The sequence below is a fragment of the Choloepus didactylus genome, chromosome 3 (assembly GCF_015220235.1).
Source record: "Choloepus didactylus isolate mChoDid1 chromosome 3, mChoDid1.pri, whole genome shotgun sequence".
Lineage (NCBI taxonomy): Eukaryota > Metazoa > Chordata > Mammalia > Pilosa > Megalonychidae > Choloepus > Choloepus didactylus.
The window spans coordinates 17,982,180-17,999,085 of NC_051309.1; the positions used below are offsets into that span (position 1 = coordinate 17,982,180).

General features: G+C 35.4%; 1 protein-coding gene across 12 annotated transcripts; it reads right to left on the reverse strand.

The window, feature by feature from the left end:
- Window positions 1-5,422: 5,422 nt before the first annotated feature.
- On the reverse strand, window positions 5,423-16,904 carry DCAF16 (DDB1 and CUL4 associated factor 16). Of its 12 annotated transcripts, none has more exons than XM_037829466.1 (3): window positions 16,703-16,904; window positions 10,429-10,532; window positions 5,423-10,085 (listed from the first exon to the last, which is right to left on the reverse strand). In XM_037829466.1, exon 3 carries the CDS (start codon window positions 9,490-9,492, stop codon window positions 8,842-8,844), a length of 651 nt encoding a protein of 216 aa, XP_037685394.1. In that variant the 5' UTR covers window positions 9,493-10,085; window positions 10,429-10,532; window positions 16,703-16,904; the 3' UTR covers window positions 5,423-8,841. The 12 variants fall into 12 exon arrangements, with proteins under 12 accessions (XP_037685394.1, XP_037685391.1, XP_037685393.1 ...); XM_037829463.1 differs by having other exon boundaries at window positions 5,423-10,100; XM_037829465.1 differs by having other exon boundaries at window positions 5,423-10,100; window positions 16,747-16,900.
- Between the last annotated feature and the right edge of the window lie 2 nt (window positions 16,905-16,906).

Below are 16,906 nucleotides of genomic sequence, written 5' to 3' on the forward strand. Positions count from 1 at the left end.
TCAGTAAAAATTCTTAAGCACTAACCATAACAGAAAAAAAACTGATAAACTGGACTTAATCAAAATTTAAAAACTTCTACTCATTAAAATATACCAATAAGCGAAAGGGCAAAACACAGACTGGCAGAAGACATTCATAATATATGTATCTAACAAACAACTTATATCCAGAGTATATAAAGAACTATAAATCAATTAGAAAAGGACAATCTAATTTTAAAATGGGCAAAAGCCAGATATCCTTGAAGACTGAGACGGTGATCAAATGAGAGGGAGGCATAGCAACAGACAAGATAGGATTTAACAAAGGATTATGACTACTGAATCATTATATAGATTTTTTTTTAGTCTCTAGTGTATTAGAATAGCTAGAAGGAAATAACTGAAATTGTGAATTTGTAACCCATAACATACCTTGAAATTTGCTCTGTTACTTGTTAAATCGTACTTTGAAAGTTATCATGTTTCTGTATATATGGTATATTTCACAATAAAAAATGTAAAAATAAAATGGGCAAAAGACTTGAACAAATACTTTCAAAAGAGGGTATCTCAATGGCCTAGAAGCATATGAAAAAGTATTTAACATCATGAAACATGGAAATGCAAATTAAAACAATGATGAGATACCATTACACAAACACCAGAAAGTATAAAATTAAAAAGATTGACTAGCAACTAGAACTTTCATACATTGCTGTGGGAGTGTTAAATGACACAGCTATTTCAGAAAGTGTTCAGCAGTTTTACTAAAACTAAACATACACTTTGCCTATGACAGCAATTCAACTCCTAGCCATATACCCAAGAGAAATGAGTGCACACATACACAAAAAACACGGGGTCAGAAATGTTCATTGTAGCTTTATTAATAATAGTCAAAAACTGGAAAAAACCCAAATGACATCAAAAGGCAAATAAATAAATTATGGTATATAGTCACATAATGGGATACTCTATAGCATTAAAAAAGAACAAACTATCGATACATGCAAAAACCTGGATGAATATAGAGATATTATGTTGATGAAAGAAGCTCCCTCTTTGCATAAGGCAGTACATACTGTATGAACCTATTCCCATGAAGTTTGAGAACAAATAAAACTTCGATTTTTACAGAAAAAGAATGGTTATCTTCAGTTGAGGTATAAGACTGGGAAGGGGTAGTAGGAAAATCTGAAATTTCCTTGATAGGAGTGGAGTTCATATTAGTATACACGTGATAAATCAGCATCATACACTTATGATTAATGTACTTTACATATTTTATTGTATGTATGTTATCCCTCACTTAAAAAAAAATATGGATAAATTGACCTGGAATGGTTTAGTCTAAAGATTTGATGACAGAGAGAAAACTCATGATCACACATAAGCATTTGCAATTAAGTAAAAATTTATTCTGAGATGATATAATATTAATATAAACAATGCATAGAAATACCCTTAATCATTACTCATAGGAAAAAAATGTAACATTATACAGGAATATATTACTAAAACTGCCATTGGATATAACTATATCTTGATAGCAAAAAAAGTAGGTATGGAAGATGAAGAATATGAAATCTCATAATATTATTTTTTAAAAAATTGGTAATTCCATATAGACTCTTTGAGTCTAAAGAGACCAAACATTTAAATGAACAGATTGTGAAATCATTGCTATAGATTATACATCATTGCAGTAAATAAGGATAAACAATTTTTGAGATTTGCCCTAGCAAGAGAGAAATTTCTTTTACAAAACAAGTAATTGAAAAGCACCCCCCCATCCCCAAAAAATGAGGAGGGCAGCACACATCTTATTTAAGGTGGGCATTTATTGTGGAGTATGATGTTTGAAGGAGCAAGTAGCTGACAGTACTACAATTTTACTATACTTTTCATGTCAAACTTCTAAAATCTGAGTTCAAAAACTAGAACAATGAAAATACACTTTAAGAAATAGATTTTCAGATTTATTCCTTTGACACAGTGACATTCATCCAAAATGTGTATTTGGTGTACTTCCAATTGCCTCATTTTATCTTTAATCCAGCTTTCCATGTTCTTTTCTACACCCCTCCCCCCCCAGTGCTCCAACATGTCTACATTTCCATGTACTGAAATACCTTGTTCCAATATTTCCTAGAGGCCTACTTCCTGGAACCCCCATCATACTTACTTGACACAGTAGTCTTCTTGAACTTTCCTTCATTGCTTTCTTTTGTAAGATCTTTTGTTTTCAGGAGCTCAAGATTTCTTAGATTAGTCCCTTGTTTTGCTGAAGCACATCCTCCAGTAGCCTCCTAAGAAATGGTACATGGTGAGAGAAAATTTTGATATCTTGCAAGTCTAAAAATATCTTTATTTTGACTCCACAGTTCACTGGATTTTCTGGGTACAGAATTCTAGGTTGGAAATAATTTTTTCCTCTTAAATTTGAAGACTTTCTTTTTATAGGCTCCTAGCATCCAGTGTTGCTAACAAGAAGTCTAAATGACATTCTGAAAACTGATCCTGTTTATGTAACATGTTTTTTTCTCCCCCTCTCTTTGAAAGCTTTTAGGGTCTTCTTTTAACACTGACATTCTGAAATTTCATGGTATCTTTCATGCACATTCAGTGGGCCCTTTAATCTTGGAGACTCATGTCCTACCATTTTTGGGAAATATTCTTGTAATTTTTTCTCTCACCTCCTTTTTCTGTTATCTTATTTTTGGAGCTTCTGTTAATAAGATGTTACATGTCATGCACACTTATTCACTGTTGGTGGGAATGTAGAATGGTGCAGCTACTCAGGAAGCTAATTATAGAATTGCCATATGATCCTGCAATTCCATTATTAGGTATATACTGAGAGGAACTGAAGCTAATACACAAACAGACATGTGTGAGATGATGTTTATAGCAGCATTATTCACGATTGCCAAGAGATGGAAACAGTCCGTGTCCATCAATGGACGAGTGGATAAACAAACTGTGGTATATACATACAATGGAATATTATGCAGTTGCAAGACAGAAGAAAGTCACAGAACATATAACAATGTGGATGAACCTTGAGGATGTTATGTTGAGCGAAGTTAGCCAGAAACAAAAGGACAAATACTGTATGGTCTCACTAATATGGACTAACATAAATGAGAAAACTTTGAGAGTTAAAGCTGAGAACACAGGTTATCAGGAGACAGAAAGAGGGTAGAGATCAGGCATTTGATGCTGAATGAGTATGGAATATTCAACAGGATTAACTGTATAGATCCAGAAATGGATAGCACAATACTGTGTGGTGGTAGCACAATATTTTAAGTCCATTGAACAAAGATGTCCGTGAGTAAAGTTGAAAGAGGAGGGCTAGGGGTATGTCTGATGTCAGAAGGAAAGATAGACAATAAAGACTGGGACTGTATAACTTAGTGAAACCTAGAGTGGTCAATAATCATGGTGACTTAATGTACAAATATAACAGTGTTTTTACATGTGGGAGAACAAAAGAATGTCAACTATGCAAGGTGTTGAAAAAGGGATGGTATTGAGGAAAAATATAATCAGTACAAACTGGGAAAATACAAAAAGAGTGGCTGCAGAAGTGTGCTATCAGGTATTTGAAAACAAATTTAAACACAGTTTTTCTCTCATTGACAAGGACAGTGAGAAAGTAACTTTCTCACAAACAAATTCACACTTCCTATTGAATCAACATTTTGAAAATTTGCATATGTTTTAATGGTTATGTGATTATTTTAGCCAAATACAATGTTTCTCTTTTAAAAACTCTTAATTGCAATTGGGCTTCCTCCTCCACACAGTTCTACTTGGAGCCAACTATGTGTTACCCTCTCCCTTCTCCCATCAGGTATTTAGAGGCAAGAAAACAACACATAATAGGAAGAACCAGCCTGTTTCCTGGCGAGCTACATGACTAGAGCCCAAACTTAATCAATGTTATTAACACATTTATGGGATTGCCAGATACCATACTGGATACCAGTTAAATTTTAATTTCAGATAAATAATTTGTGTATGTCCTATATTTTGTTGCTTACCTGAAATTAAAATTTATCTGGGCATCTTGCATTTTTATTTGCCAAATCTGGCAACCTAACACATTTAAAGAAATAATGTTTCATAAGTAGAAAGTGACTAACATCAGGGGCCACCACATTACAAGCCATTTTGTGCTAAGTTTCCATGGAATGCATTGGCTGTGGCCAAAATTAACTTCGGACCTTCTATTAATTAAGGAATTTAGTTTTTCCAGATAGAGGGTGGTCCCTCAATTGTATTACCAAAGCTCTGCCACTCTGTCAAGTCATTATGGTTACTCAGAACTGCAATCATAAAGCTAACTGTATTAGTTTCCTGATCGCTAAATCAAATACCATGCAAAGGATTGGCTTAAAGAACAGAAATTTATTGGCTCACAGTTTTGAGGCTAGAAGTTCAAAATCAAGGCATTATCAAGGAGATGCTTTCTTCCAGAACACTGGGGCATTCTGGGGCTGGCTGTTGGTGATCCTTGGTGCTTGGCTTTGCTGTCACTTGGCAATGTGCACGGTGGCCTCTCCTGGCTTCTATTTTTCTATTCTTGATTCCACTGACTTCCAGCTTCAGGATGCCTACCCTGGCTTCTCCTTCTCTGTGACCATCCTTATTAAGGCCTTCAGTAACAGTTCTAAGAACCATCCTATTCAGCTGGCCACACTTTAAATGAAGTAACCTCATCAAACGTCCTATTTACAAGAGTTCACACCTACAGGAATAGATTAAGTTTCAAGTTGCTCTTACTGGACCATTCCCTAAGATGTTGTAAAACATCAGTTGATATTTTGGGCATGGGGTCCCTTAGCTGATACCATCGAAGGACAGGTAGCATTAAGCACAGGCTTAGCAGTAAACTCAATAATTTTTGTCAACATAGGGAAGTTATCACCAGCTCCTTAATTTATTACCTGCAACCCTCATTTTAACCTTGTTTTACCTGGCTTCTGTTGAAATCTAACTTGCTACCTCACTAGCCCTGTTTTCATCTACACTGAAGTTCGGTTTTATTCATGTTAGGCTGATTAGGATCATGAGTCTTCTTCCAGATGATTTATAGTTAGGTCCTTCACTAGGAGTATAACTTCTCTGATCCCATGACTTTTCATATCATGTGTTGGGATCACCTGTTTCCCTAATTAAATTGCCCAAATTCTGTCAACCTAGTTCTATGATCCATCCCTAAACTGTTGCCAACATTTAAAAGTGACTCCACAACTGCATGCTATCATTATATGGGTACATTCTGATACTCCTGAACAGTTTCTGTCACTGAGCCTAATGTTCTCAAGGCATCTCTCTGCAACTATTTCAATTTTTTTCCTACAAGATTTCACTAGTCATAGCTTGCTGTTCAACCAGTTTAGAAGCAACAACCCTGGTACTGTTGCCATTATTTTAAATTACTTTTTTTTTTTTTTTTTTTTTTAATTCAGGTATTCATTTTCCATAACTCATTGAGAAGCGTTGGTCATAGCTCTCACAGCTCACAGGTCGGAGGGTAGCTGTCAAGTGTCAGGTCATTGTGGCATCCTTTGCCTTTCCAGTTTGTCTCACTTCCAAAACCTTTAGAGTATGTAAACCTACTACTGCCACCAAATGAAAGGAAAAGCATGCCAGATTGTACCCAATGATCAGACTGAAACATGTACCCATTAACTAAACTCCTTAAAATTGGCAAGATACTATCATAGAGATTTTCCTTCTGGTAACAGCAAGTTGGCACAGAATACCTGGTGACTGTTGTCAGTTAATGTAGCCCATCCCATTTTCCTGAGTTCAATGGAAACTGCTCACTGGTAGATTCATATGCCAGCAACTTGCATAACAGTCTCATGAAATCTGAGATGTTATACAGATTTGGGGGGCTTTTCTATACATTCCAGACATACGAGCAAAGCACATCTTATCCAGATCTTTGTGTGCCATTGCCTTTTGAACATAGAACATACAACCTAAATCTGTATACAAAATATCCATACATTTTACTTACTACCTTGGATGACTACCCCTGTGGAGTTTAGTTGTTGAAGCGTGTCCTCCATATTTATCTTCACTGTACCTGGAAGTTTGTCCTGTTCAGTTCTTTTATATGACCCTGCACTATATGCAGTTTTCAAATTTATAAAGGGCCAGTATAAGGATTAAGGTTTGGCTTTATTTAATATGATCTCAGAGAGTAGAAATTGCATCAATGGTCAAAAGTTTTGGGGTAATGTATATTGGCTCAATATATTTTAAAACTAAATTCCTATGTATAGTATCTTATTTAATCTTGCATTCCCAGTGCCTGGACTATAGTAGGCACACTATTATTGGATGAATGACCAAATTTCTAAGAGATACTTGAAACTAATAGGCTTCTCCGAAATACATTGATTTCTCTAACACTGGAGCCAAAAGTAATGTAAGAGAATTTATGTTATCAGTGTGTAAGGAACAATCCAAATGATTTCTAAAAGCTTTATCAGTCTACTCTAATATTAAAGCATTCTTTTCAGCCTAGAGAAACTTTTTTAGATGGAAATGTGTGATACGAGCTCCAACAGGGTAATTCCCTAGAGGGGACCTGACATTTACTCTCCTCCTGCCATGCTTCAATTTTCCCTTTTTGTAGGCTGTAGAAGCAATTAAAAGACTTGATTCTCTTCTGGGCTCAAGGTGTCTGGACTGCTTAAAGAAACAAAAAACGCTGCCTATCAGCATTAAGAGAAAATATACCTTTAAATAACTTGTTAATGTCCATTGTTTAGAAATGATGCTTCCTTACTCCTTTGTCAAATATTTTTATAGAGGAGAAATCTGTCCCTCTTTATCCTAATTACAGTGACTGCACATAACTAGAAGCCTCCATAAGAAGAGCGTGAAAGTGTAATATTCATCTCTATCCCAAGTCCGTGGCACATGAAAAGAAGTTAAAGTTTAAGGCTCATTCAAATACCTTTTATTTTGTGCAACCTGGGATACTTAACATATACAAACAAATTGGTTAAATTGGGGTCTTGACTGAATATCTGTCATTTTCTTCAAGTGTGTTTACTCTAGAGTTCTCTAGAGCTGCAAAGTCACCTCCTATGAGAGAGAATATATCTATAATAGAAACAGATACTTTATTAACTCTGTGAATTAATGAATGTTGACTATGCCTTAAGCAAAGCAGGATCTATTTCATTTGTTGAAGACAAATGACCAACTCTGTTCAGCATGTGCATAGCTGTTGCTTTATTCAGCTGCGAAGCTGGGGAGAGGATTCCTTTTGGAGTGAATAGCAAAATGAGTTCATAAGCAAGGCACGTTAATACACACACATAGAAAACCATATTATGGTTCCATAAACATCAATGTATTTTAATTCTCAAGACCTATTCCCTACATCCTCCATTCCCCCTTAAAAAAAAAAAACAAAAAACAGGTTCTTGTAACATTTATAAAACCAATTTCATAGAACACCTACAAAAGAACAGTTTCTGATTCATTCAGTTACACTAACAGTATGATATAGTTCAGAGGTAAGTAATTTTCCACTAACAAATAATTTTTCTAGCTACTGCAATTCCTTCCTTTTTCCTTAAGATAGGACAACTAAGGCTCAGGAGAAATAATCATTAGGTTATACACATTCTTTTCTATCTTTAAAGTTGATATACATTTATAGAATTTGTGATTCCATTGCAACTTCAATCTTTTTCATGTCACATTGCATTGAACACTTAATTATGGAGAGCAGGAAAAAGCAAAACTAAAATAAGAAGACACACGATATACTTTTAACAATCTGTTTTCTGATTCCTTTTAGATGCTCAGTCAAGCAGGACCACACACAGGTTTCATTCTTTATTGTACGGTATGTGAAAATATTTAATGGTCTCATGCTAATGATGATGACTTCTATGTTTTGATTTATCTACACAAAACCACACCATTTACAAGGGAACATACTCTTCTTTCTTCAGCTAGGAGGAAATCTAAAGTTAATCTACTTAGAAAAACAATGCTGCTAAAACTCAACTTCAGATTTTATTAGGCTATTTTTTTATGGTGAGATTCTTTAAAGTTACAAAGGTTCCTGAAAAGTTTGCAATGGATGTGTGAAAACTGCATAAACTCTGCTCCAGGAAAGTTTATACAGATGAAATATTTTAATCTATTAGAAGGTAACACTGGAAGCATAAATGCTCTTAATCCTATCCCAAGATCTTTTTGAAACTCTACCCTGCCCTCCCCCCCGGTCCCAAATAGGAGCCCCTAATGGGTGACATATGTAGGCATATCTATCAGTCGGGAGAGAAAACCATATTCCTGCCACTTTTCTCACCATTTTCCTTTGTCCATTTGTTCAATTTAATCCAGTCATCTCTCTAGCAATACATGTGGGAACAGAGTATGTTCTGAAAGGTTTTATTGTGGGTGGCCGACTTTCCACATGGCTGTTCTGAAGGTGGGTGACAAAAGAGGTGATGGCATACCTTTTCCTTCCCATTAATAATTGGGTATCTAGTTAAGAGTCCATTCAGATAGGTGGAATAAACTGGGGGGGAAGAACTGGGGTGGAGAACAGTCAACTTATCTTATGTAATATGTTCCTTTCCGAGTAATTCTCCACTGAAGCTCTCATTTTTCCGCTGTCAAAGGGGATGTCCAAAATGTACATTTTCTATAGATGAGTCATATATTCAGTACTTGGTAAATTTGACTTGTCAGGGGATGATAGCTTGATTGCAAAGGCATTAGTTTCTCAAGTGGAGCTTTGTAATGATTAACTTTGTACTCTTTTCTCAATTAGCTCTGAGAGGTATCAGAGCAAATGGTGGACATTTACAGTGATGCAGTTAAGAGTTTGTTGACTGCCTTTTGGAAGTCAGTGTAGGAGTAAGTAGTGTTAATGGGTTCAGTGCGAGTTGTTTCCTTAACTGTTTTAGTTAGCCAGCCACAGCAACAACCAGAAACACAAGAATTAGGGATCTGTTTTAGGTATTCAGGTAGGGGGGTGGCCCTACTTAAAGTTCGACCCAACTGTCTAGTAGCAAATTGCAGTGCTCCATTTAGAGTGGCATGATCTATAGAGAGCCGGCTAGGGCTTGTAAGTGGCTTTTCAAAAGGCGGGACTCCACAAGAGGCCAGGGGGGGCCATTCAGGAATTGGCTCCAGTTTGGGTACGCAATGGGAGCAATGGGAGAGTCTAAGACCTATTTCTCGAAGTATGTGGACTGGTGTGCTTGGATCCAAGAGTTTAGCATGATATAACCAGGAATTGGGATTTAAAGGTTTCCAAGTTGTAGAATATTTTAAAAGGCACTTAACCTGCCAGGCAAGACTCTCAAGAGGTGTTAAGTTGGGCACCACGGGATCCTCTTCTTCAGAGGAATCCCACTCTTCCCCAGAACTCTCATTTAGGTAGTTAGCATTTTCTTCTTCCTCACTTTCTGATTCTGATAGGGGATCAGGAGATGGATTTCTGGGACCCATTAGAATAGAATAGAATAAGGAACCAGAAAAAGGTAACAATCTAAGCCAGCAAAACACTGATCAATATTGGTAAATAGAAATAAAGGACTAAAAATCCTTTCAATGAGATTAATTTGTCAGTCCATTACACACACACAATATACCTCTGGTCTACAATACTGTGCAGTTCTTCAAGATTATGTTGTATATTCTTCATTTAATAAGAGGACATCTCAGTTCTCAGGATCAGTTCAGTGTGTAAAAGTGTTAGTCACTTACCAGTGGCACAGGTCCTTCAAATCCTGGCTACCCAAGAAGGGTCCCCATCTAGGCAAAGCTGATTTTCTTAGCGTATCAACTGGTAGTGATACTGTGAAGAGGCACTATGTGCACTCTGTTTTGTTGACGGTGATATTACATCTACTTGGTAACAAAAAAGAGGCTTAGTGGTCCGCTTCGTCATCCGCTGGTGCAGCAACTTTTGTATAGGAGGAGAGAAGGACGAGTTGTCAAGAGCATCTGGTGTGCAAAGATCTGATGTTTTCCACGAGTGGTTCAAATGCTTTGGAAGCTGGTGACTTAGTTGTTGGGCTATCTGGAAAGGTAGTCTTAACCTGTGAATGATAAGACTAGAGACATGACATTAAAGCCTGAAAACACTGGGTAACATTATTGTCCATCTAACTTTGGGGTATGTGCGAACATGGATGTTGCGCAAGAAGACTAATAGGATTTCCATCTCTATCTCATACACTTATGCCTACTTTTTTTGTTGTGAATGGCTCTCACAACCACAAAATTGTAAGGGAGAGCCTGGGACCATTTAATCCTTTGTTGGTATATATATGGGTCAGTCTGCAGAAGTAAATGTCTGGGAAAGAACTTCATAATTAGCACAAAGTCAGATCCCTTATGCCCAAATCTAAAAATAGAGATCTATGAAACATATCTTTTTACCTTTCAATGTGCTTGTCAGGATTAGTTTTAAGGGCCCTGCTCTGGTTGTAGAGCTCCTAGAACTCTTGGTGAGACCTCAAGAGTTGTGGTCATACGATCATACTCTATAGATATGAGAGAAGATGCAGGTATAAATCTTAATATAGCAGTAATTACAAAAAAATATATAAATAGGTTAAAGTCACATTTAAAAGGCAGACACTCAGGCTAGACTAAAAACAAAAAAAACAAAAAAACAAGATTCAACAATAGGCTATGCACAACAAGAGGTACTTTAAAGCAAAGACATAGAATGTCAAAAATAAGAGGATATAAAAAAGATACATCAGGTCAGTATGGACCAAAATAAAGCTGGAATAGCAATCTTAATAACCAACAAAAAAATAATTCAAGCCAAAAAATATCATAAGGGTCAAAAATGGATGTTAATACTGGTAGAGGGAATAGAATTAAGAATATATACCCATTATAAACATACGAACCTGAAAATACACCCTCAAAATTTATCAAATAACAACCTGATAGAACTGAGATTCTAAAATAAACCTCACAGAAATGGATAGCTCAAACAAAAAAATAAGCAGGAATTTAAGAAACCTGAAAAACATTTAGGTATTATATATCCAAGCCATACCAAACAGAATACATTCTTTTTGTGCAAGCACAAATAGGCCATATATTAGGTCATAAGATATAACTAGATTCCAAAGGGTCAATTTCATACAGACTATATATTCTGACCATAAGACAATAAAAGTAGATATTAAAGGTTGTTAATAATAATTCCATGTTTGTAGACTAACTCATTGGTTAAAATGGAAATCATAAAGGAAATTAAGAACTATCAAAACTGAATAATAATGTAAACCCTATAAGGCAAAATTTGTGGGGCATGGCCAAACCAATCCATGCAGAAATTCATAGGTTTGAATACTGATCAGGAAACAAAGAAGTTTAAACATCTACAAGTTAAGTACTCAATTCAAGATATTGGAAAATGAGCAACAGCAAAAGACAAACAGGAAGGAAATAATAAAGATAAATGCAGAAATGAATGAAACAGTATAAAAAATTATAAAGGATTAATTAAACTAAAAAATGGTTCTCTGAACAGGTCAATAAGAAAAAAGCAGTGAGCCTTATCAAGGAAAAAATTTAAAAATAATAAAAAAGATAAAAAATTAAAAAACATAACTATATGCTAAGAAATGTGAATATTAAGAAGAAACAGCTAAATTCCAGAAGAATATAAAATGTTGAAATTTGTGCAGGAAGAAATAGATAACTTGAATAGAACAGACAAGCTATATTAAAGAAACTGAAAAGTAATAGATGACTTCCCATTAGAAACACCAGGCCCAGATGGTTTTACAACTGAGTTCCAGTAAACTGCTAAGGAAATTAATTTCTATCCTACAAAAGTTATTCCAGAAAACAGAAAACATTAAAAACAGAACAGATCACTTTATGAGATAATAAAATATTAATTACAAATATAGAGAGGAACAAAATAAGAAAAGTATAGGCTCATTTCACTTGCAAAAATCTTAAATAAAATATTTAACAGAATCCAATAGTGTATTAAAAAAGGGAATGTTATAATCAAGTAGGGCTTATCCAAAGAAAGCAGGAATAGCTCAACTTCATAAAACTTATAAATAGAAGTTACCAGAGTAATAGACTAAAGAAGAACCAATACTTCTGATTTAAAAACAAAATAATACAAAATTCTTAATGAGTTAGGAATAGAAAGTAACTTCCTCAACTTGGTGAAGTTTATATACCAAAAACATTCAGCAAACATGAGAAAAATGAGAAATTGTACATGTTTTCTTTAAGAATGAAATTAAATAACAATGCCATGATGACTGATAACATCTGACTTATTGAAAAGTCTCATCAACGTTATAAGAAGGAATGAGAGAAGCAAGAACTGGAAGAGAGAAAACTATTACTTTACAGATGATATAGCAAACTAAAAAAATAAACAAACAAATATAATCAACATATAATCGATCAGAACTACTAAAAAGAGTTCAACAAGGTTCCTGGATCTGATACCAATCTATGACTATCCATTAATTTCATTACTTATATAGCACTTATTATTTTTCAGGTGCTATTTGAGGAACTTTACAAATATTAATGCATTTAAAATTCTCCTAACAACTCTACAAGGTAGGTACTTTTACTGTCCCCTTCTTACAGACGGGGATTAAGTTATTTGTCCAACGTTGCACATCTAGTAAGTGATGCAGCCAGGATTTGAATCCAGGCACTCTTCACTTCTTTAAAAGCAATACTAACAAGAAAATATATCATGTAAGTATACTCACAATGGGGGTTGGGGGTGGGACTCAAACACATAAAGGGTCTAGGAATTACTTAATAATTTACAAGATCTCCATGAAGAAAAACATTAATAAAGGATAGAAGATGACTTAAGATAGCAATATTCTGGGCTTTTTGATAGAAAAACTTAGTATTACAGATGTCAACTTTCTCCAAATTAATCTACAAATTCAAAACAATCCTAATCAAAATTTTAAGGAACTCTATAACCTAAATTTTATATGGAAGAAAAAAAATTTCAGAACTAGCTAAAGAAACTGGACAAGCATAAGAGTAAAGGGGGTTCTTGCCCTACAAGCTATTAAGACATATTACAAAGCCAGAGAAATTAAAACAAGGTGGAATTAGCATAAGAACAGACAAAAAAATCCAATGGAACAGAATAGAGCTCAGAAACAGTCATATATTATTTGGGAATGTAGTATATAATAAAATTGGCACATAAATCAAGGGGAAATGTATGCATTTAGGATATGATATTGGTAAATCTGGCTCATTATATGGAAAAAAAGAAAACTGGAGACCTACATCATGCCACATACAAAGATGGAATAAAGACCTAAACAGGAATGATAAAACTGTATAGTTAATAGAATATAATGCAGGAGAATATCTTTGTCATTACGGCAAGGGAAAGACTTCCAAAATAAAAGTATAAAACACAAAACCAGAAAAATGGTAAATTCAATCACATCAAATTAACCATTTCTGGATTGAATTAAGGACATCAAGAACAAAGTTAACTCAATAAGAAAAAGGAAGCAATCTCAATAACAAAAAATGGGCAAAGGATAATAATATCCAATTTATAGTAGTGAAAATCCAAGGCCATTAATCATATGCTGAGTAAGAGATAAAAATTTTATTAGGTAAAAATTAGAAAGCTGGATAATGCCAAGTGTTACTGAGAATACAGAAACTAGCACTGCAATCTAGAGCAATCTGGTAGTACTTAGTCAAATTTACTATTTGCACATCTCATGATGCAGCAATTCTACTTACAGGTATATATACTAAAGAAATCCTCCATAATACCAAAAAGTATGGGGATATACACTGAAGCTTCATTTGTTAGGGAGGAGTATGAAGCATTTTGGATCTCCATCAACAGAAGAGTGGACAGGCAAAATGTGATAGAAGCACATAAGTATATATGGCAATGTAGATAGACTTTAAAGGCATAGTACTAAAGGAAAAAAGCAAAAAATGAATATCACCATGTAATTTACTCCATCCTGTAGGAGTGATTTCCAAATTAAAAGTCAGTGATCATGTCCAGGTTCAGAAATATTAAGGTATGCTAATAAGGTCACATGAAATGACTGAGGACCAGTAATTTTCTCTAATGAATATTTCTCTGGCTTTCACACATTCTTCTTTTTATCTATTCCAGTTCCTAGCACAGTTTCTGTCACATAGTAGGGACTCAGTAAATGTATTTGAAAGAATTAATGAGAAAATGATGAAGACCTGCAGCAACTATACAAGCATATTCTGTTTTTTTTTTCCCAGTGAGAAAAAAATTCTCAAATTATATTTAAGTAATTCAGTAATAAGTTGGACAAAGGAAAGGGAAACAATTTTTAAAGCAGTAGATGATGCTACCACAGCAATACAAAAGGAACTACTTGTAACTTGATGTTTAAGAAGCTGTGGAAACCAAAGCCATATATAAACATGAATCTCAGTATTTTTCAATATTACCTAGTTCAATCTGAAGATAAACAAAATTCAAGCTATATTGCATATTGTAAGTATTTTATTAATTTAGACAGAACAGCTGTTGGCTTTTAACTGTTCTGTCCTCTTGGATTTTTATGGTTTTCATCTCAACTGGATTACATCCACAAGATTATTATCGGTTATACTTTGTGTTAAATTCTAGTGCGAACCCATTGCTAGTTTTCCTCCTTCACATCCCACATGCATAATTTTTCACCCCTATTCTATGTGCATCCATGTATAATTTATCTTTAAATAATGACAATCTTAAAATTTGAATATCCTTACTATTCATATTTTTTAGTTTCTGTTATCTCTTCAACTAATTAAGTTTACCGAGAAAAGACTTCTGCCAACTGTGTTTATTCATTTGCTACTATTTGTTCTTTTTTTCCATAGCATTCAAACCAATGTCAGGAAGTGTATATGCTTAAAGGCAGTGAGACTATAATGTTTAAGTTTAGTTTAGAATCTTTTTTATTTTATGGATTATACTGTTAAAAAATACTGAATAAAAACATGGGATAGATCATTAAAAAAAAAAAGCTAATCAAATATATAACTAGGCTGACCTCTAGTGGCCAGATGCCTCTTAACCCTCATTAACTGACCATGATAGGATGTCTTCTCTCATTTTTGGTTAGGTATCCAAACAAAATACAGTAAAAGAAATAATATTGTCAGAAACTTCATAGACAAACAAAGCAACAAAGATAGCAGGCACCAGAGCATAAAAAGAGCGGAGGAATTAAAGGCCACTAAGAAAAATAGACCCCAATTTCAATTTACTCTAATTTTTATATAACCAGTTGACTTTCTATTAAGAACAAAGTATGGAATAGTTCTATGCTGTCCATTATTGTAGCCATTAGGTAAATGTGACTTCTAAGCACCTGAAATGCAGCTAGTGGGAAACGATAGGGTCTGTAAGTGTAAAATAATATCCAACTTTGAAGACTTAGCATGAAAAAAGAATGCAAATTATCTCATTAGTAATTTATATTGATGACACGCTGAAATGATAATATTCTGGTACTTGATGAAAAAATTAATGCCCTTTCTAGGTTTCTCTTTCATCACAGCTTTCCGGCAGTCTACACTTTAACTATAGTGAGATTACAAATGTTATCAGTATATTCTATCCATTCTTGAACCTTTATGCTTTTGTTTCAGCGTCTTAACCTGGAATGTAGTTCTTGCCTTTTCAGAAACTAGACATCCTGATAATTTCAAAACATGAACTCAAACACCACCACATTCATTACTTAAACATTTGAGTATCTACACTATTTCAGGAATTAGGGATATGAAGCCATAGAAGGGACGAATAAATCAAACAGTTTGTGCCTCAGTTTCCTCATCTTAAAAGGAGGCAGAAGTTATAGGAGTTGCTGGTAATGATTAAATGAGGTAACTTGTTTAGAACCTCAATAATACTGAATGAAAACGGGCATATTCACCTAATGTTAAAACATGCAGAACGACACAAAATAATTATTCAGGGATTTACCCGTATGTCGTTAGTACATAAAAACTGCACTGCAAAGATTTAACACTAAATTCAGAAAAGCTGTTACTTCTGGGGAGGGAAGGTAATTCACTAAAACAAAAAGTTACAGGGAGGTTTGCAATGTTCTATTTCTTTAGCTGGCGGTAGGTACGGAGATGTTCGTTTTTCCATTAAAAAAAAAAGGTTTCAAGGCTTAGTTCCTGCTAAAAAGCATTTCAAATTCCTTTACCTTAACCACTATCATAAAGCCCTTTCATCTTCTGCGCTCTCGTTTGTTCACTGCATTGTTGTTACGCATATTTGTAATTCAAGCCTTTAAAGCGGCTGCATCTAGAATCAGCTGTGGTTAAATTAAAGCGTTAACTCTCCTCGCAGAGGTTCCCAGACGACCTCGCTCCCCTGCAGACCCTCTAGAACCCCCGCCAGCCCCCAGCGAGGACTTGGGGCCTTAAAAAGACTCCAGCCCGTTTCCATTAGGCGATCTAGGGACGTTCCCTTCAGCAGACCCGGGAGTGCTTCTCGGTCAACACTGGGCGTGGAGGCTCTATCTTTCCCTCCTCGTCGTAACCCGAAACATACCCCTTCTCCCGTGATCGACCCCCTCAGCAGGATCCGGGCTTGTGGTCCTCAGCAGTCACTTCCCCTCTCTCCGCCCCCACTTCCCAAGCCTGGAGACTCCTTCCTGCTCACCTAAAGCCAGGCCGCACAACCCGAGCAGGCTTATCGCTGCCCACCTTACATCCCGCCTGTCGCAAGATCACTGGATTCACCCTCTTTACTCCCTCCACTTCCGGGAGCGCCAACGTCCCCCAGGCCTTGGAAAAACCCGAACCACCACCAAACCGCCTCGGTAGATCCTGCGCGCATGCGCCACACGGTGTGCGGTAGCGGGGG

Coding starts and splice junctions, on each gene's coding strand:
- DCAF16 (XM_037829467.1), bottom strand. CDS start 9,492: ATGGGTCCCAGAAATCCATCTCCTGATCCCCTATCAGAATCAGAAAGT.